This window comes from Quercus robur, chromosome 3, assembly GCF_932294415.1.
Source record: "Quercus robur chromosome 3, dhQueRobu3.1, whole genome shotgun sequence".
Taxonomy (NCBI): domain Eukaryota; kingdom Viridiplantae; phylum Streptophyta; class Magnoliopsida; order Fagales; family Fagaceae; genus Quercus; species Quercus robur.
This window is the reverse complement of record NC_065536.1, coordinates 57,917,475-57,940,026: the sequence shown is the minus strand read 5'-3', so window position 1 is coordinate 57,940,026 and position 22,552 is coordinate 57,917,475. Positions and strand designations below refer to the sequence as shown.

The following is a 22,552-nucleotide window of genomic DNA, read 5'->3' as shown; positions in this document are numbered from 1 at the left end:
AAAGCTCAGCGTAGTTTAGGTCAAATCTATGATCTTTCCCAGCAAAAAATAAAAAGGTTAACCTGTGGTCTAATGCGAAAACCAATGAAAGACTTATCATTAAAATAGAACGTTTTTTTATTTTTTATTTTTTATTTATGACCATATTATTATTATTATATCACAGCCAAAGTTTCGTAATAACTGGCATGCATCGATGGATGAAAAGGTTTGACTGTGTATATATATGATTGCTAGAGCTTCGCTAAATTTGACCGGTGATCAAATATGAACTTTGAGATGACTTTTCGCCAGTTGGACAACCGAAGAGAGTTGAAAAATGTGAGGATGACAAGGCCAACTCTCACAATAACGTTTATGTTAGTTAAATTGTCCTCAAAGGAAGAAGAAAAAAACACCAAATTGTCACCTAAACAAATAGTTAGAATAGAAATAATCATCATAATAGCTAGAGTCAAGAAAATTCACAATATACCAAACAAACAAAGCTGATCTTTCCCTATCACTAAAAATATTAGAAGCTGATATTTCACTGATATTGATGAAGAAATATTACATAAAAATCATATTGAAATATACTAATCACTGTTTAAAGTCAAGAGACTTGGATCTCAAACAATAAGGCTTTGTGAGTAAATTCAAACTACAAAATAACAACAGCACCTCAAGTACTCAATATGACACATGAGCTCCCTCCAATCTGTGCCTCTAGGGCAAAAATTCAATTACAAGAATCCCTAACAGGAATATAATGTAATAATGTACACAGAACACCTACAAGAGGAAGAAAATTTTAAAAGGGAAAAAAGAAAAGAAAAAAAGAAGAAGTGAAAGTGTAAAAGCCTTCGGACATATTCCAAACTAAAGCAAAATCAGTCCAAAATGCTATAAATCATACCACCCCATGCAGCAAGAAAGATCGGTGATAGTGCACTACCATCTTTAACACATCCAAAGGACAACCAACCTCACAAACCACGAGGGAAATTGCTAATTTGTCCTTCCTCCAGTACATCTTTGTCGTTGATCTTGTAAGCTATTCTTATTCGCATCACAAGAGATTTCTGAAAATGAAATGAATTTTGTAACTATCTAGTATCTCACCCAAAAGAAAGAAAAAAAGGTCATAAAATTTCTGTCATGATTCAGCCGAACAACATAAGCCATAGGTTCCTGGACTACATAAAAAAGGTCATGTATCCAACACCAAGTAGTAGGGAATGTCTTTTTTGAGTAGAGCTTACTAAATTATATAAACAAATACTTACAACTCTTCCAGAAAATTACCCTAAAGCAATAAGGACCTACTTTATTAATTCATCTCAAACATTACATGACAGGTTGGCATTTACATCACAATTTTAGTCAATTTACAAGTTGAAATGACATATTCAAAGCTGCCTCAGAAAAAAAAAAAAAAAAGGCCCTGTTAGAGAGTGGTTTTATTTAAAAAAAAAAAAAAATGATTTCCTTATCACCAGTCACAAATTTCACTAACATTGTTGGTTGTTTTGTCTTCTTTGGTAAACCACAAACTATAATGTGAATTTTATAATTGTGGCCAATTTTCGGTATATTTTCTGTTAAACATATAAACCCACAGTACAATTATTTACTTTGATGGTATCTACATCCAAGAAGCACCTATGATGAGACAACATAAATGATAAAAGTAAGGCTTCAAGTTTTAGTAAGTTGTTAATCTAGATGATAATGAAGTAAAAAACTCCACTTCATCCATTAAAACAAATAGAAAACAACAGCCATCATGAATCACTGTACCAGTAGATCTAATTAGGCCCTTAAATGCCTGCCTCTTATACATTGACTCAGCTCCTAACAATCTCTCTAAATCAGTGAAGTACAAATCTACCAGTAGATCTAATTAGCTCTTAACCTCTTGTTCAAATATCCTTGTACTCAAGGAAGCTTAAATATTGAATAAAAGAAATTATTTCATTTAAGGATAGAAATGATCACCAAGATTTTTATTGATCGTTGAAGCACTGTTTTTGTTTTAGTGAACCACTTTGATAACAAATGCACAAACACTTTTATTTATTTATTTATTTTTTTAAAATTTTTAAATCTAAAAAATTAGAGAATGGTTAAGAAAATAGTAGGTTATTCAGACAGCAAACTGAAGAATAATATGCATTGTCATGTAGTCCAGGTTCTAGACTTGCAAATACCTTTCCATGTTGGCTGTTGGTAACTCTCAAATTTTGTGTGATAGACCCATTACCAGTTGCAGGGAGAGTATTGCTGCTAGCGGGATCAAGGTGCAGTTGAAGAAACTGTGAATTTAAAATGACAAATGTCAGGACTACATCTCGAAGGAAACATGGAGAAAATAGACCTAAATCAACCAGAGAACATGAGTTATGGATCTACATTGACAGACAACAATATCACAAAAGAAAACAAAAGGCTGCATGAGAATTGATTTAAAAAAGCAAGCAAAATATCTCTGAAAGAGGGTGGGAAAGTCCAATGATAAGTTGACACATATCAAAAAAATAGTATAACACAAAATATTCTATAGCCTGTTATCTGGTCCTACCTTTGGAACTGCTGCCTGGAAAATAAAATCTGAATAGACACTTGGTGACAAATTTGTAAAAGTAGCCTGGATCGATGTTGTTTGTGGGTTTCCAGGAGGCTTAGAGAAGTCAAACGTTATTCTCAAGGCGCCGCTCTCAAATGCAACAACAGATGGATAAACTGAACCATTGTTTTCTGTTCAAGAAAAAGGCTGTCACTACTTTTGACAAAAACTATATTTTCCTAAAAAGAACTCCAAGTGAGACCAAATTTTACCAGGCTTTGGTGGATTGGAGACAAAGCCATCCAACAAATCCATCATAGGAGCAGCTGCTACAGGAGTAGTGGCTTGTCCAGAAAGTGAAGATGGCAATGCAAGTTCCTCCAATGATGCAACTGGAGATTTGTTATGTTGAATGCTAGATAATACATCAGGTGGGGATGAACTACTTTGAACAGGAGGTGTTTCAATAGACAAAAGATCCAGTAGAACATCTGTGCCGGTTTTTGAAGCCTGATTTGTACCTGAAATTGCAGAAAGATAAATTCCTGGCAGATAAGATGTGTATTCTCACATGCACACAAATGCATACGTTTGTCTGTATATATCTATATCCTTATACAACAGAAGACCATTATAAGTCAAATTAAGAAACAGAGCACAAATAGAAACTTTAAGTCACATTTAAGATGCAGACTCTGCAAGAGGATCCTACACAAATTTTCTCTTGCCTTCTTGTTTAAGTAAAAAAGAAATTATTTTTACAGAGAAACAAATATACATTGTGTGATCACAAGCATGGTGCCAGTAAATTCTCTGGTACAATCTAGTATTCTTGTTTCAAATGTTCTCATATGGAGAAAAGACTGAAGAACTTAAATAATTATGAAAACAACCTAGTCATTGAAATTGGAATTGACCAAACATAATGCTTTCCAAGAAACAAAGGTTAGTTAAAGATTCTAGAAAATTTCACAGGCAACAACCTATCATATAATCTAAATGTTTATACACAATATTAACTTTCCTAACTTATCCTTTACTTTAGATAAAAAGTCAATGCCCCTCTTTCACAGTAGTTTACGTTAAAGACAGTAGTTTTGGAAGCATATCTTTATATTTGAAAGACGAAGCATAAAATGATATTCCGTCAAAAAGTTGGATTTTTCTAAACATGAACAAAATTTGGAACAGAGGGAGCAGTATTTATAATTATATTTAACATAATATTCCGTTATATATTATTTTTTTCAGGTAGATGAGTGGGCATGGTTCAGAGTCCACTCAAATCTGACCAATAGGAACTGGGTTAAACCTTGGCTAATGCTCCAGAATGATCATCAACAATGGGCCTCCAGAAATGATACATCAAAGGACATCACTTAATCATGCATAAAGGAAAATTTTACAGATCTTGGAAAATACTGACTTCTACCCTAATGCTTTGAAGGCCAAAAGGTTTATAAGAATAAGCATATGGTCAAGCCGAGAGAGAGAGAGAGAGAGAGAGCAAATGCTTAGAAAAATAGAATAATTCAATAATGACAAATTATGCCATAATACATTCCAATACTAACCAGATTGATTTGATGCTGGCGACAAATCAACACCAAGGAGATCCTGAAGAAAATCACCACCAGAAGAGCTAGGTGCAGGAGCGTCATCTAAACTTAGATCAAGTAAATCTACAAGAGGAGCCGCAGAAGGTTTAGCAACTCCATTTGGAAGATTAAGTGACGCGCCACTGGAAGTTGAAACTGTTGCTGGCATTGAACCAGCCCTCCTTCCAATGAAAGTTGCCTCATCCAAAACAGGCATCCTTTCCACCAGTGCAGACCTGCACAAATTCATCTATCTAATACACAAATTTGCTAAATTAAGGGAATCCTTCCCAAGGGAAGGAGGGGTGAAGAAAGTAACTGAAGCACTTAATGATTTAAATCCCAAAAACATTAGACTGCATACCTAATATTCTGATGCTTCTGAATAATGGAATTGAATTCGATGGATCTCTGCTGCAATTCAAGCACAAGGTTTCCTCTGTTTTGAATGATGATATCTTGGATCCTCCTATAGACATTATTTAGAGAACAATCACACTTCCACACCATAAGATGATTTCCTAACAGATCCACAAATCAATAAAAGAAATATTTCACATACATTTCACGTGTGTCTGTACCACACACACATTCAAACATAATCAAATCACAAGACCAACTGCATACCTAGCCAGCAATATGAATAGCTAATAGTTCATATTAAGTTCAGCAACAGAGAGAGAAAACCCAATTCAGCTATGCACACTAGGCATGTTACTAGATTTAAATACCTCTGATAAAACAGTAGGGCACTAGACAAAAATATATCTAAAGTATGGCAGAAAATAAATGTAATTAAAGTGAAAAGAGAATTTGACAATGCATCACGTACTCTGAACAAGAAGGAAAACGGGAAGAGAGCTTTAGCAGAGCAATCAAAGACATTGCTTTTGTGGTGAGGTCTGATGTATGGCGCTTAATAGCAAGTTCTATGATGTCCACAGCATCAGATTCTGTTACCTGTTTAGATGAACTCCAGTTAAACGGAAGAAAAAAGGATGACAAACTAAAGGGTCTAAACATCCATTTGTTGCACATTGTTACTCAGATGCTGTAGTTACAGGATCAATTTTATACTAAAAGCAGAGGTCACTTGACAGCCTTATTGTGAGTTTTAGCCCACAAGTTTGTCATTAAGCAGATGACCTAGTGGAATCTGGACGACTAATTATACATTGGTCTATGAAACTATTTTACTTATAATTTCAATTTGAACCTGTATAATTACAGAAAACAATAGGGGGACAAGCAAAAGATACTTCAGTTGCTGAAACTTTTTGGGAAGAGCCATAAGAAAGAAAAACTGAAACTATTTTGCCCATGTCTCAGCAACATGCTGCATAAGAAAGACAACCCAATCCCTGCCCCCAAAAGGCAAAAATAAACAAAAAGAACAAAGAAAAAAGAATGACTTATTCGAACAACATTGCATAAGACATGGGTGCTTATTTGTTAAAGACATTATCTACAGATATGCTTTATCCTACTTTCTAAGTTCTGAAATAAAAAAACTAAGATGACCACTGGAAGTTCATACAAACAAACATATGGAAGAGGTTGAACTCACAGTTATTGGATCCTCTATATCAAGCATTCCAACATTCTTGACCAACATGTCACCATATTCTCCAATGCACCAAACAGCCACTCGCACAAGACTTTCCTGATGAAAATATTGAAACAATCCCCTCATGAAGAAAAAATGTTATAAATGGTATGTAAGCTTAAATACTCAAGATGATAGAGCTCCATATTGAGCATTTATCTTATCCCCTTTTTTCTTTCCATTTTTGAAAAGTATATTGAGCACTTAACACTCAAAAACCAAAAAAGAAAAGCCAAGTACCTGTTCAACTGATGTTTGGAGTGCTCTGTATAATGCCCTCACAGTATATCCATGGAGGTCAGAAGCATTGCTTATCACAACAATAAGGGCATGCCAGACTTCATCTTTAACAAAATTTCCAGCCTACTAAGCATAGCATAAAGATAAGTACCTCCTAAAAACAAAATATATAATTGAGAATGCTGAGAAAAATACAAATGAAAAGATTAACAGATGTCAGATGTGGTACTTTCTTTACTCTTTTTTTCTTTTGTTGATAGGTAAAGATAAATTTATTAGAAAAACACTACTACATGTACAATGGATGCAAAGAAACCTAAAGAATTATAACGAGATCATATTCTATATAGAAACCCCATGCACGAGACCATGATGGAATTACTATTAGTGAAACCACATGCATGAGACCAATCAAATAAAGAACTAGTAAATGTAGCTGATAATTGAGTCCCTGTACTTTCCGCTTTCTTGAATATACGTTGAATGTGTTCCCGTTCATGTCAAACATAAAGAAAATATGTTCCAAATATCCAACAAAAAACTTACCAACCCAATTTCTCCATCCAACAAAAGGTCAGTGACCTTTTGTAGCAGAGACAGACCCAGGTGGGGCCCAAAAGGGCCCGGCACCCCCGGGTCCAATTTTTTTTTTTTTAAGAGTTATTCTATATTTCATTTTTGTAGTTGGGCCCCCTTCCAAAACCTTAGGCCCCCTTCTCCCCAATCAACCTAGCTAACCTAACCCAAATATTTTTTTTTTTGATAAGTAAGAAGAGAATATTATTAATAAAAGAAAAGCAAGAGAAACACAAAGAGTTCACGGTAGTGAACAAAGGAAAAACGAAACAGCAAGACAAAAAGCAGCCCCTAAACTATTCGAATAGAAGAAATAAAATCCGTTAAGGGAAAAACAATCCGAGAAAACCTAACAACGAGACCAATCAAAGAGGGTCCTCTGGCAAAACTCTAATAACTGAACCACAGTTTTCTCCTCATCCTCAAAGGCCCGCCGATTCCGTTCAGACCAAATAGTCCACATTAAACAGCCTAGGACCAAATCCCATATATCAGAACTATGCCTAACCCAAATAACAACTATCAAACCCAAAAACTTAACAAAAACAATAAAAACATTCACAATGGTGATTATATTTTAGCAAAATATATACATATATATATATATATATATTTTACCACGAAAGAACCAAAAAATCATGTGTTATTGGAGAAGCTAAAGCTAAATTTTTTACAACTACAGTAAACTGGTATAAATACTAGTTGATTGTAACAAGTTGTTAAAAATAGAATACAATATTTTATTAAGATTATATCTCTTCCTTCAATTAAAAAACTCAAATTCTCTCTCTTCCTTTATTATTTTAAATGAAGAGATAAAAAAATAGAACATTTGATATTGAGTGTATTGTAAAGTGAGGTGGTAAAGTAAATAAAGTAGTTTTTTGAGATGCTAAAAGCTAAAATTTTTAACACCACCACTACGAATGTTCTAACTTCAGCAAAAAAAATCCTAGTCAGCCTAGTATTAAATAAAACCATTATTTTGTTTTTGCTTTTGTTTTTGTTAGTAAATGATTGTATCTTAATGTATTTAGAAACAATGATTTTGTGTAATTTTTAATACTATATGGATGCTTGGAGTTTTTTTTTTCTTTATACTCCAGCCCCCGCTAGCTTAAAATCTTGGGTCCGTCCCTGTTGTAGTAACACCCAATAACACCCACTGAATCCCAAAGGATCTAAAAACAAAGCTCCACATATCAAATGCAATAGTGCAATATAGAAATATACGATTCATCATCTCCCCACTACACTGGCACATACAACACCAGCCTACTAATGTAGGTTCTCCCAAGTGAGGTTCTTCCCCCATGCTGCCATCCAAACAAAGAAGGAAATTCACCGTGGGGCCTTTAACACCCCAAAAGCCTTTCCAAGGGAGAGTACCGCACATGAGCCCCTTAGATCTGTATAGAAAGAACGAAGATCAAATTCCCCACTCCTCCTCAACCTCCACCTCATTCTATCACAAGCACAAACCTCTATATGAGGAATATTAGAATAAAGAGGATGGAGAAACAAGGCTACCAATTCTAATTCCCAATCATTCAAGACCTGCCCAAATCCTCCTCTTCCCCTCAGTAAGTCTCACCAATAAGGACTCCATTAATGCTTCTCTATTTGTGAAGCAATCATACAAGATGAGAAAAGCCACCCGACCACCCACCCAAAAGTGATTTGCAGATGGATTCTCTCAACCCTTCAATCGACAACTAGTGAAGGCATCCTTCACCCAAAAGAGTCAGTTCGAATGACAAGTTGACCCCAAACCCAAGCCCAACCGACCAGTGATCACCCCTAATCCACATTACACAAAGCAGCAACTATAACTTAAGAAGGGCAAGTAATCACAGAAGGTTAAAAGAGAAAATGGTAGCCCATAACTTAATAGTACATATGACCCTAAGTGGAAGCAAAATCACACAATAACATCGGTCTAACTATTCTCCAAACAGTTCATTAATACCTTCATAGAATTATAAATACAGTTGTTAAAATAATAATTAAATTAATAGTTAAATGACTGAATTCATCATTTCCTAACATTGACCTTTTGGGAAAATTGGTAATTTATCATGGTATCAAAATAGGTGATCTTGAAAGTTCTACCTTCCATTTAAAAAGTTATAAATCTCACATGATGGGCCCCACTTATTAAAAGGAAGTTTGGGCCCACACTTGAGTGGGGTGTTAGAATAATGGTTAAATGATTAGCCAAGAGCCTTGTAACTCAACTAGCATCTCTTGGTATTTCCAACAGAGACATCCAAGGTTCAAATCCCCCATCCCCCAACTATCGAATAATTTTATTAAAAAATCAATTAAATTCATTATTTCCTAACAGCCTAAGCTTTTAGGAAACTCAATAATTTATCAACAGTCAAATATCATTAAATCAAAATGGGGTTTAGACATTTATTGATACAGCAGAAATCAACCTTGGGTAGTGACTAGTGACACGGACTCATCAACATGATGAAATTTTCCAGCAAAACATCAAAGCATAAAATATATTAAAATAGACAAAGAGTATGTTATTAAGATGCATACCTCAGAGAGAACCTTGAGCATCTGATCAATGTACCATATCTTCTCTGGTGAAAACCTAAAGCACCAAAAAGTGAATGTTAACTGACTATACATTGCAGGATGAAATTCCAATTAATTAATGAAGTGGACCATGCTCAACTAATCCAACTGTATGGATCCATATCATGACCCAAAAATGGAGTATGAACACGTGCACATACAAAATTGCATGCATATATAACTACACGGAAGCATATATATAAACATACAGATACCCCACAAAAACAAGATTAAAATAATTTTGGATTAGTAATCAATTTTATTGAAAGAGAGACTCTTCCATGTAAAACCACCCCCCAAACCCACCCCCCCCAAAAAAAAAAAAAAAACTGAACCGAATACCTAAGTTGAAAAACATCAGTCCCAAATAGTAAGCTATTAGAAAGTGGGCCAACAACAAATATCAAGCTCCCCCTTTCATGTAGGCCCACCAAATAACAACTAACTGGCCGCTTGGGCATTACAAGTGCAAAATAGAAGAAATTAAAAGAATGGAGATCATCAAGACTTGAAGTGAGGACCTTTTAGATAAACAAGGCTCTGATACCATCTTAGAAACAACAATCCCAAAAGCAAAAGCAATTAGGAAGTGCAAAAGCTCACAAAAACATAAACACTAGTAATCTAAAAACAATAAGGAGACTGATTTACTTCCCCCTCCTTGCAGAACTGCCTTGCTTGGATGGAGAATCAGCTGCTTAAGTTGCTTCAAAAGTAAAGGATATATAATGGTATTGGCGACTGCAAGATTTGATAAGTGAACAACTACATCTAGAGGCTACAGATATTACCATATGAATGCAAGTCCTACTCTTACCACTAGTAGCAGCGTAACTTTTGTTTTTTCTTTTAGAATCAATATTCATGTTTGTTACAAATCATACAGCAGATACGAGGAAAACATTATCTGGCATCTCAAAGGAAGATAGAAAAAAAAAGGAAGACTTTAATTTTAAATTCTTGTCTCAATAATTTTAAATTCACTTGACCACGTAACTTACTTTGCAATTAAGGAGCAAATTTTCGCAGTAAGGTCTCCCTTGAATTCCTGATCACTTACTTCCAGATAATCAATCAGCTCTTTTGTTAAAGGTTTCACATTGCTCTCATTTATTAGAAGATAAACAAGTTCAAGAGCCCTTTTCCTAATTGAAGCATCTGAATCCTGAAAGGGGAACGATCAAATGACATAGTACACTAGAAGACTCAGTTTTTGTCAGTAACAGTACAGAAGAGTCAAACGACAAGGAAATGCATCAATTCTACACTGCATTTTCAATCCAAAGTCACAATATTTATGAGAGCAAAGTCAAAAATAATGCTTAAAACAGTAATATTTTCTGCTCAGCAAGTGCACAGGAAGAGGATTGAATCACATTCCCCTAGAGCAGCGGCACCTAGACAACTAGAATATCATGGGCAAAAAGACTACATAAAAAGCAATTGTGTAAATTTCAATCATGAAGAAAAAGAAAGAAGAAGGTTGCAACAATATATCAACAACTTTTTTTTTTTATTATTATTTTTTATTGCTAAAGTAAATGGTGCGGGAGGGGGAAGGTGGGGTTTGAACCCCAGACATGGGGCACCACAAAGGATGCCAATACAGCTAGGCTAATGCTCGAACCCAACTTTTTCATTAATATCAAGCAAAAAAACATAAGTAGCCCATGTAATACCTTAACACATTCCAAGATTGTTGCCCGATGCCTCTGCACTGCTTGAGCATCTACGGTTATAGCCTTCATCAGCATGTTTAGTGCAACATATCTGAAAAACAAAAGTTTTACTTTTACAATATAGCTCAGTAAGTAGTTGACAGAGGGATGGAGAAGAGGACAAAGCATCTGGAATATTAAGCAAAGAAAATAATTTCTTTCAAGGACTAAAACAGCTACTGGCTTGAAGAATAATAGAATATAATTTAGTCTCAGCTTTCAAAAATGCCAGGATAATAAAACCAAAAAAACAAAACAAAACAAGAGTCTGCACAGAGTCAATGGACAGCTTATGACACACTTACCCAAAATGGCTTATAAGACAAACAGTGAAGAACTTTTAGGTGGTCAGAAATTTCAAAGAGAGAATTGCCAGATACTAACGCAGTCGAGTAGACCTTGGTGACTGCCTAAGCAGTAATTGAAGCCGGAAAAAGGGATACATACTCTCTACAAATACATCTAATGTCAATTCTGTTATTTTTTAGGGATGTAATATCCGACATAGATTAATTGTCATCTATAGATATTTGTTTAGTACTTGTAGAGACAACTAAATTATTTCCAGCAAGTTATAGTAGAACAGGAATTATATACTGGATAGGAATTGACATCTTTGCTAGATTTTTCATTTTCTTGACCTTCAAATGGACACCCCAAATCTTCCTTCTAGTTCATATGCATATGAGAGGCACATAATAGGCGATCTCCTTGAGTAATTGGAGGGGAGAGATTTAGGATGTCAAGGATCACCTTCATTGTAAAACTTGCAATTACCATTTGATAAAAAACATAAGACTATCACACTAGCATGAATTTCTACAACCTCAAACAATGGTTTAAATTACTAATCAGCTACCCATGACTTTTATGTGCATAATGTTTATGTGAAAGAATACATTGGTAAATAATAGATCCCACAACTCGTTTAGAGACATCAACATACCTAAGATTCTAGCTAGAGTGGCACTTTTCATTTGAATGGCGGCTTCAGGGAGAATCCTTACTATAGAATATCTTAGGAAGCACCGTATCTTTGTGGTTGATTGGTGTTGTGTATGAAGAAGAGTGAGGAGACAACTGATCACTTGCTTTTCATTGTGAGTTTGCTAGGGCACTTTGGTCCTTGTCTTTTAGCCTTTTCAGTATTCAGTGGGTAATGCCTAGCAATGTAATTGGTTTACTAGCTTGTTGAAAAGCTCTCATTGGTAGACACTATAGAATATCTTAGGAAGCACTGTGTCTTTGTGGTTGATTGGTGTTGTATGTGAAGAACAGAGAGGAGAAGACTGATCACTTCCTTTTCATTGTGAGTTTGCTAGCGCAATTTGGTCCTTGGTTTTGAGCCTTTTCAGTATTCAGTGGGTAATGCCTAGCAAATTAATTAGTTTACAAGCTTGTTGAAAAGCTCTCTTTGGTAGACATCGTAGCATAGGCATTTGGAATGCGATCCCTCATTGCCTCAGGAAAGCAATGCTTGGTGTTTTGAAGGTCAAGAAAGCTTGGTTTAGTCCACATTTCTTAGACCCTTATATGAGTGGTCATCAGCATCAGGACATCTTTCCTTCTTTTTTTGTAGCCCAAGTACATAGGAAGTATTAAATAGGTACACCAACAATTAAGCTCTAATCAAATCTAATAAATTTGAAAATGAATATAATTCTGACACTATCATTCATTCAAACAAGGATCTAAGAAACAACAATTGAAGATCTAAAATTGGTCATTCACAATTCCGAAGCTTCTAGCATTCCTCTCTCCAAACGTACCATATTAAATAATGAGGAATCACCTTCTAGATTCCTACATTCAGAAGTCATCCAAAACAGCCTCGCTAACAAGCTAACAAAGCTGTTAAATCTATTACCTTTATAGGCATAACCCACTTAGCTCCAAAGATGTTGAAAAACATAGCCCATGACTCTAGAAATAGAACAATGAAGAAGTACATGATCAACTGTTCTTTATGTATATATATATATATATATATAAGAGTAAACGATTAGCTGTCTTCCCACTCCTTTTTTTTAATATGTAATGATCAATTGTCTTCCCACTCCTTTTACACATACAACACCATTCTACCACAATAATATTCCTTTTTTTCAAGTTGTTAATTGTAAAAATTCTCCCCAAAGCTGCTGTCAACAAGAAGAATGCAACTCTTTTTGGGAGCTTAGGCTTCCAAATGTCTTTCCAGGGAACATCACATCTCCATTTGGAACTAATACTCAGAAATAGTATTCTCCAAATGCGTACCTTTTCTAATTTATTTGAAATGATAGATCTTTGTAATTTTAGATAATAATTGTGGTGTATCTCTTGTATACTTCTCTTGTATATGGGTTTTTGCATATTTTAGGAGCATTTGCATCAGCTCGTGCAAAAATTCATGTCTACTTTAGCATAAGAACATTTTTTTTTTCTATTTTACATACTTCTCAAAATACTCCACATCATATTATCTATTTACACTACATTTCATTAAAATATCAATTTTTCTTGAATTTTTTTTTATTTTTTCTCTTTCTTCACATATAACAACCACTATTCACTCTCTTCTTTCATCCTCGGGATACTTAAAAAAATAATAAAAAACTAAATGCAAAATAAATAGTGTCAGTGTAAATTTACATGGTTACTATAGCAAACTTGTTAATTTACACAATTAAACACTAACGGATGTGGGTCATTTTTATGCAAAAAATGTGTAAATTTTACACTTTTTTCTATTATACACCGACTGATATGAGCGCCCTAATGAATTCTTTACTTATACTTTAAAAATAACATATAAATATATATATATATATATATATAGATATACATCTTTAAAATTTTAAATTAAAATTTAAAAAAAAAATCAGGATCAGATAATACATAATATGAAAAAGAAAAAGATACATACGTTAGTGGCAAAAAAAATCAGGTAAAACCTGAAAAAAATTTTTTTTTTTTAAGTACTTTTTTTTTTTTGGTTGATAAATTCATGATTTGAAATTGTTTCTGAATCTATAATTGACCACAAAGGTAGCCCAGGTTAAAATATGAGAGAAAACCTGATATTGTTGTCACGATTTGACAAGAATCTTCCCAAGATATTGATCGCAAGCACACGTAAGCCACCATTATCTTCAATGCTCATGATAGTTTCAACGCATTCATATAGAATTGCATTGCCAGCATTCTTGTTTGACTCAGTTTTCGTTGCCACCTAGGAAAAATATGCCATGTTAAACAATAAAGATAAAAGAGTAAACTTTATCATATTTTGTCAAGTCATGATGAAGCTAGATGAGTTTCAAGAATAATGCACAATTGCAACTGTCCAAAAGGGTTTAATGTAAAAGCAACAAATCTCGTAAATCCACTTTGACAAGGTTACAAGGAATCACAACAAAGGGGTCCTTCAAATTATATGACTGGAATCAAAGAATTAGATTTAGGGATAGGAATAAAATTATAGCACGCAAAATTTACACGTGGAAGGAGGGCACAATTGCAAGGTTTTGAAGACATATGTTGCACCTTTTTTTGTCCCTTTTTTGGGTCAAAGACATGCTTAGCATTTAATTCTGCATAGTCATCTAATCCTAATCAGTCAACTCAACATAAACATACATAGATACATTTACATTTGTAGACGCATGATACAGGTGACATAAGCATATAATCTTAAAGATGGTCTTAGAAAAACTGGAGTTTATGGACCCAGTCATTACTCACTGTCTGTATAAAAGAAACTTAAAAAGAAAAAGAAATCCTATGATTTTTTTTTTTTTTGATAAATAAGAAATCCTATGAAAATTTCTAATAGATAACTCACTCATCCATAAAAGATTTAACTCCTAACTTTTTCACCCCATGTTTTATGAAGAGAAGATGCCAATTGGTCCAAAAACCATCAGATAAAAAAGTCCAATCAAACATCATGAATAAATTTTCCAAAGTACTATATAAAATAAAAGCCTACTTTATGCCAACTCTCTTGTAAAATCCTCATCTCTAAACAACCGATATACATTAAGAAAATCCATTTTGCTTAGGCAATAATTTGTGCCAAATGAAAGTTTCAAACCAGTGACCTCCACTTCCTAAAGCATGGTCCCCAACCAACTGTGCTTCCCTGGGGGGTCAATCTCAAGTACTATTTCTATTCTAATTATAATCATGCATGTCCTACTTTTCTTAGGATCCATTTATTCTAAAGCATCTCCCTCTTGTTCTAACATTCTCCCATCAATGACAGGTTGACAACTACACTATCAACAAACATACATGCCACCATGAAACCAAAATGGAAGCCCAGACAAGCATGCATAACTAAAGGCAAAATGACATGGCATCAGATTGACCTCATTTGTAAAGTCCTATTTTGCAGATTTCCTACCTCATCCCTTCCTAAACATGAAATTTAATTTCATCATAATCACAAGCCTACCCTATACACATTGAAGCCTTAATTTCCTTTCAACCCCTTTAGATCTCCCATAAGTTATAGAAGATATTCAAATGAAGGCCAAACGCTCCTAAGAGTCTAAGACTGCTGAGGCAAAGGCATCACAAATGACCCCCCACAACCACTAAATCCTTCATGTTCTCAAAATCACGATCAACCACCCAAAGGACCTTAGCCTCTAGCATAACCACAGAATATTCTTCCTTCTTAACTATACTTACATTATGATTCTGTAATTTGGCATCTTATACGGCTTTGCCTGCTTTCTACCAACAAAACACCATCTCAAAAATTGCATAGTTTTACCTTTTTTAAGAAAAAAAACTGAAGATCCAAATCTACTGTAGGCAAAAATTTAGTGTATCATCTTTGACATAATATCTACTACCCATAAAATACAAACTCACAAAACATACCGATTGGTAAGGTAAACAATACTGCAACGCAAATTGTCAATAATCTGTAAATCTTGACTGATAGTTTTTTTTAAATGATAGCATGAGATAAAATTTAAGTGACAACTTACCTGAGCAAGTATGTCATTCATCAAGTCACTGGCATCTGCATCTCCTTGGCCTAACACACGCAAGAGCTTAAGCAATCTGATATGGAGGAAAGGGTCGGTGATGCCAGCAATGTCATACTCAGGTGCATATGGACTGTTTGCGACATCCTTGAGTGTTTTAACCAAACCCTCTGTGCATTTCTACAATAATGGTATAAACCATTTCTTGTTACAATAAACAAACAATCTGAATAAAATTTCTGTAAAATAAAACCATAAAATATTAAAACCTGCATTCCTAAAATATACAAACCAAATTCACAATAAGGATTTAACGTGTAGCACCTTGTGCATAAATTCAGAGTGTCATATAATGAATGGTAACATCAGGTCATCAAGAAAAACAAATACATATAGAAGAGACAATGGTTTCTCAACCATGCATTATGTATTCCAAAACACAGCACTTTAATCTTGCTTGAGGACTATAATACGTGAAATTATCCAGATATGTATTCCAGCATGGATTATCCAATAAGAATGAAAACAGCAGCTACTCATGTAGTGAAATAAAATAAAATAAAATAAAATAACTCAAAAAACAAAACTTTACAATTGCGCATTAAATCATGTGCCACACTTTTTTTTTTTTTGATAGGTAATAAGACTTTTATTAAAAAAATTGAACATCATGTTCACGATGGTGAACACTTTGAACAATGAAACAAATACAAGAAGATCAAGAGCTAAAAGAAATAGAAACTAAAAAATCAGCTACAGCAGTACAATTCGTGCCACACAGAATGCTTCTGTCCTATTAACAGTAAGGAGAAACATATTGGATGGGCCATGGTCAAGTTACCTCTCTGAAATATTCAAGGGCATCCGCACTGGCTTTGCATAGATCTGTACAAAGTTGAACTCCAGTTATTAAAACTCCATGGTGCTTTTCTTTAAGTAAGGCTGCAGCAGGATTTATAAAATTTTCCGCCAGGTCTGGTACTTTCCTTATAATCCTTATAGCACACAATGCTGCCTATATACAACATGGTGCATGGTCAAGTTTACAAGAACGAAAGATTAAAAATAATCAAGTTGACCAAATAATGATTAACATCAGATTATCGGACATTGCAAATTAAAGTTCAAATGTAAATGTTTGTCAAGAAACTCCAAATATTAAATTGCAACACTTAAAGTAGTTTCTCAACAAATAAAATCACGGTAAGTTGAACACATCTAGGATTGACTAATATGTTGGACTCAACCTTTTACTGAACAAAATGATCGTATCTGGCAGTACACCAGGTTAGCAAAGCTTCTAACAAGAGAAAACCACACACCGTCAGTCTAAAACAATTTGAAAATGGGCCATTTTGATGAAAATTAATTTCATAATTGAAATATGAGGACCAGATTCTTTCACGGTGAGTATTCCATCATCCTACAGAACTAAAATAAAAAAGACAGATTTAGCACAGATATCTTTCCAAGTAACATGTACTTGTACGAATAAATGGCAATGACTAAGAATTTGCCAGAGACTAAAACAGCAGACTTGCCTTGAGTCACTAAAACAACTTAAGGATACTATATACCTAAATTTTCCCCTTTTTTTCTTTTCTGTTTTGAAATGATTATATGTTAGAAAATTTCTTTCTTAGTTATAACTTAGTTGAGCTATGTGGAAGGAGTAATATTTGGAATTCAGAAAAATTAGCAAACAAACAAGAAATAGACACAAGTTCAGCAGAACTAACATCTCAATCTGCACGAAGAAGTGGAGTTAACCTTGTCAAAAAGTTGAGTATTGTTGCAAATGACTGATTTTCATTTCTTAGTCACAGCATTTACAGAATGCAGATTTTACTACTCCTTGTATTAATACAATCAATATTTAGTTACCATGCTTTAACACAGCCATAAAGTGGGATGATCTTCCTTCCCTTTTTCCATCTATTCCTCACAGGTGAAAGCCAAACTTATGGGTCTAATTCAGACATCTTAGAAACATATTCTCCAGAACATAAAGGGCCCAAAATTAAGGGAAAAAAAAAAAAAAAAAAAAAAGACTCACTTTTTTCCGTGTATTTGGATCTCGAAATTGCAGCAATCTTTCTACTTCTGGTGCAAGATCACGAGCCATCTCAGCTGAACAAATATTTCCCAAAGCACAAAGGGCAAGTCCCACAATATACTGATTTGAATGATTGAGATCTCTGCACATAGGTTAAGGTCGCACAACACTGTATGGATATTTTTCTTTTTCCCTTTTCTTGTATAAACACCACATCAGTGAAAAAGTCGCAATAAAATAAACCTTTAAAAAATAGGTGATAACAATAAAACACAGAAAATTAACTAAACTTAATGTGGGATAATGATAAAACTGAAAGAAAAAATGAGGGTTTACCAAAAAAAACCCAACAAAAACAACAACAGTCGGATACTGTTTTAGCGAGTTTGTGACCAACATTAGAACTTCTTGTCTTTCATCAAGAAGCAACATAAGGCCAAGATATCCTATTCTTTTCTCTGGAAATTCAGAAGAAGCAATCAACTTCAGGCACTCCATTTGACCAAAATGTGTGGGGTAGCCAAGCATGTGAATGAACATAAGCTTTGCAAGGTTACGGTGCCTATAATCATTATCATTTTCATTAATGGCGGCACGAATAGCAGCACACTCTTTTCTTACAACACCACGCTCCTCTGCTGCAGTTTTGCAGGCACGTATAGCCCGAATCATGTCCCTGCATTAAAATAGGTATATATCACATAACAAATTTAACATGTTCAAAACCAGTGAGTTAGGTCGATGAAATGTCACCTCTGAAAGAAACTATAGAGACAATAGGTTACGTATTTCTTTGATTGGGGTTATATGAACAAACAGAATGAAGAATTATGCACCAAAAAAAAAAAAAAATCATAAAAACAGAAGTAACCACAAATTAAGCAAATGGAACAAAACAAAAACGGACTTTCCACTTAGCAACTAAAAGTTTAACAAATCGCATTATTCATACCAAAGGATGTAAGTACCCAATCTATCTCTTTATAAAATCTTATTTTGTAGAGATTCATACTATCAAAATTATAGGGTTTTAAAATAATTATTGTGTATTCCATTACAAGAAAAATTAAAGAGTCATTTGCTATTGACAATAAATCATTAATAATCTTCTTTGAAAAAAAAAAGTAATAAATAACAACTTTTATTATATTATTACAAAGGTAAAACCACAAGAATGAAAATTTCCCATGTATACATTTTGTTTTTTTTAGTAATTTACAACTCAAGCCACAATTTTGAGAAGTGCCACTAACACTCAGCTTTTTCAAAAATCACTTTTTAACCACTCTTACAAATTCCCTTCTTTTTCAAAAGGACCAATTTCATTAAGCAATTATTAAAGCCTCCACTTTTTTCAAAAAGCACAATTACAAAAAGCTAAACCAAACTCACCCTTTCTTCTCTTTGTTCTAATCTTACATTGCTGGATTATTATACCCTTTGTAAGAGTCAATTTGCTTGAAAGATAGCATCTTTTGGCTGGGTTCATATCATATCTACACTACATCGAAGTTCTCCTTACCGCATCCTTAACCCACTGGGAAATGAATTCCCTGAATTACATATTCATGGAACTACAAGCAATAGGGCCACTCATTGCCTCTACCTTTTGCTTTTATGAGATACGCTCAAAATGGTAAAATCAGTAAATTATCCACAGGTGATGCATTTGACTGCAAAAGTTATCATAGTCTCACATATACCACACTCAGGTCTGCTGCTCCTGATCATGGGTGACCTGTATGTACCAAGCTCAAGGGCTATCCATAATTAAAAACTTTACGAGGTGCAATGGTTCAATTCCAACCAGATCTGTCACCTATATTGTTTTGTTTTATTAAAATACTTAAATATTTCTAATGATCCATTTGGTTGAGTTAAAAAGGAGAAGGCTGGTAAAAGGGGTGGGTGGAGTTTTCTACTCAAGCACACCATAAACCATTCTCCCAAATTGGAAGGAAAAGTGGGTAAAAAATGTGTCTTACAGACTTTACTATTTTACCCCTTTTTTTAGTCACAATTTTTTCTATCCTCTCCTTATGCAAGAAAAGAATAATAGTAAATTTATTAAAATCTCATTTCTATCCTTATACTTTTACACCTTCCCTACATTTACACATGAGGGAAAAGAAGACTAAAACATTTTCTATCCTACCACTTTCCTATCATTCCTACATTTTCTATCCTCTCACTTGTCCATTCTCCAAACCAAAAGGACCCTAAATCTATACATATAGAGACAAAGTGCACAAACAGTAATAGCATCAATGTCAATTGACATATTCACTTCTTATGAACAAGATTAATTAAAATAAAATTACTCAAGTGGTCCTGACTCATAGGCCCTGGTGGTTTGAATTCTATTTTAGAGTTTGTTGATTCAATATCTCTTTGAATGTAAAGATTGGCATTTGTGTTATTTAGGAATATTTTGTGTACACACCCTGTGACCTGTGTGCATAAAGTATCTCCTCTTTTTCAATAAAACACTATTACTTATCAAAAAAATAAGATTAAATACCATAAAATTAAAAATGAAAGAGTTAGAAAAAGGTAATAGGCAGTCATTCTATTTTTTCTGTTTTTTCTTTGATGGATGCTTGTAATTTGTGCGTTTGATTGTTACTTTTCCCTAGTGTATACTTCCTTTATACTTAGGTGACTCTTTTTTTGATAATCTAATAAAAATTTCCTCATTACTTGTCAAAAAAATAAATAAAGAGTTAGAAAAAGGTATAGACTCTTACATGTTTCATCAGAAAGGGGAGCCAAACAAAGGACTAAACAGGCCACTTCAGCATTGTAACAAACTAAAACCAGAAGTTCTCAAATAGTAGAAACTTTTGTTTTCCTTTTTTTTTAACCTTCATCTCCCTCTGCGGCTTGAAAAGTTCTGGATCTAAGACCTAAGCTAATCTTAACCTACCCATTACTACTTGAGCCAAAGGCTCAAAGCCCATATAAGTTGTAGAATTAAGTCACACACATGACAACCTGATTATTGCATGGCAATCTAACAACCATATTGTATGAATCAAAAGATGCAAAGAGTAACAGTTCCAAATTCAATAACTTAAACCACGTTCTTGTTAAAAAGTGCGACCTCAATGTTCTTGTTAGCTAGGTTAAAAAGGGAAATTCATAACATAAAAGATAGTTTTAATCTTTCCCTCATTTTTAATAGCTAAAAATAACTTTATTAGAAACAGGAGGAAACTCAAATACACAAGGAGTGTATAGGAACTACTCTTGAATGATTGCAATTCCAAAATATCATCTTCTTTTTTGTTGGTAAGTTAAACACCACCCACTGGGTCTTGAACCCATGAACTTACCATCCACCATGCTTTTACAAGGGGAAGAAGTTCCATTAGTGCTACAACTCATTAGCTAGAAGATATATATATATGATTTTCAATTGTTAGGTAAAATAACTAAGTAGATTTTTTGAAGTTAAAGGTTATACTTGCCAATGAGCTTTAGCTCAAATGGAACTTCCTCCTTCCACAAGAATGGCTGGAGAGTGAGGTCATGGGTTCAAAACCCAATATGTACATATATAACTTACTCGACCCAAACAAAAAAAATAAAAACCTAAAGATTAAGCTTCCGAGTGAATGCTTTTTTTTAATTACTTTTATGGCCAATTTGGATGGAGGGGTGTAGAGGCTAATTTCCGGCCAACTCTACTCTACTCCCCTGCCCTCCCCCTCCATCCAAACTGGCCATTACGGGAAGATTTAAACTTAAACCCGATTCCAACCAAAACTCAAGGGTGCGACCCAGTATAAATAAATTAGAAAGGGAATAGGATTTAACATGGGTTAAGAATTAAGATTGACTTTCTGTCAGGAATGATATCACACAAGCTGAGTTTGGTGTTAAAATTCAACTTCATACATTCATTTCCTGAAACCACTTTACAGTCCCTCTCTAGAATCATAAGATAGTTCCAGAGACTAGAGAGCATCCACTTCTTTAATCTAAACTAGGAAAAGGCATTGCCCCCAATAATTCCAATTCATTCTCAGTTACTACACATCCAAGTCGTTGTTTTTCAGCATATAAACGAGATCACACGGCGTCAAGATCATACATACAATGCAAAATCTCGCACATTTCAACATTTGCTTCAACAATTCTTACTAAATATATCAGTCTCTAACTATCCAAAATCAAACAGTTCAAATTACAACGACAAACAATCACAATAAACCGCGATTTTCAATCAAAATCGTCTCGAATTACGATCAGCTTTAAATTTAATTTTCGATTTGCGCAAACAAAAATTCGATGTGAAATTGATCTGATAGCAAAAGGAATCGGAGCTTTTACCTGAGACGCGTTCCGGAAGAGAAGGGATTCATGATTGGGTCCGTGATGGATGGAGCTCCGGGGAAAAGGTCGGTCGGTCAGATCCGATTGGTGGATTCGGATTCCCCGAGCTGGATCCAAAACGAAGATCTGAGAGATTTTGGATCTGAGAAAAGAGAGAGAGTGTGTCTCAGTCTCTGCGTTTCAAAGCACTCTTCGTCAATCGGTGATTATATGAGTGCGTTCGCTCGTGTTTTGTATTTTTTTTCCTATGTGAAAGAAAGAAACGAAAATTAATTAATTAACAAACATTTCTTTT

General features: G+C 34.3%; 1 protein-coding gene across 2 annotated transcripts; it reads right to left on the bottom strand.

Annotated features, from left to right (window-relative positions):
* Positions 1–538: 538 nt before the first annotated feature.
* Positions 539–22,502, bottom strand: LOC126718555 (AP-1 complex subunit gamma-2-like). 2 transcript variants are annotated; one of them, XR_007652991.1, is made up of 19 exons: positions 22,255–22,502; positions 18,293–18,595; positions 17,920–18,061; positions 16,705–16,878; positions 15,864–16,043; positions 13,938–14,092; positions 10,840–10,930; positions 10,162–10,325; positions 9,122–9,176; positions 5,993–6,115; positions 5,714–5,809; positions 4,979–5,106; positions 4,511–4,615; positions 4,123–4,382; positions 2,821–3,069; positions 2,564–2,739; positions 2,193–2,297; positions 899–1,064; positions 539–774 (listed from the first exon to the last, which is right to left on the bottom strand). XR_007652991.1 is itself a non-coding variant. In XM_050420823.1 (18 exons), exons 1-18 carry the CDS (start codon positions 22,284–22,286, stop codon positions 969–971), a joined length of 2,634 nt encoding a protein of 877 aa, XP_050276780.1. In that variant the 5' UTR covers positions 22,287–22,502; the 3' UTR covers positions 539–968. The 2 variants fall into 2 exon arrangements, 1 of the variants encoding a protein (XP_050276780.1); XM_050420823.1 differs by having other exon boundaries at positions 539–1,064.
* Between the last annotated feature and the right edge of the window lie 50 nt (positions 22,503–22,552).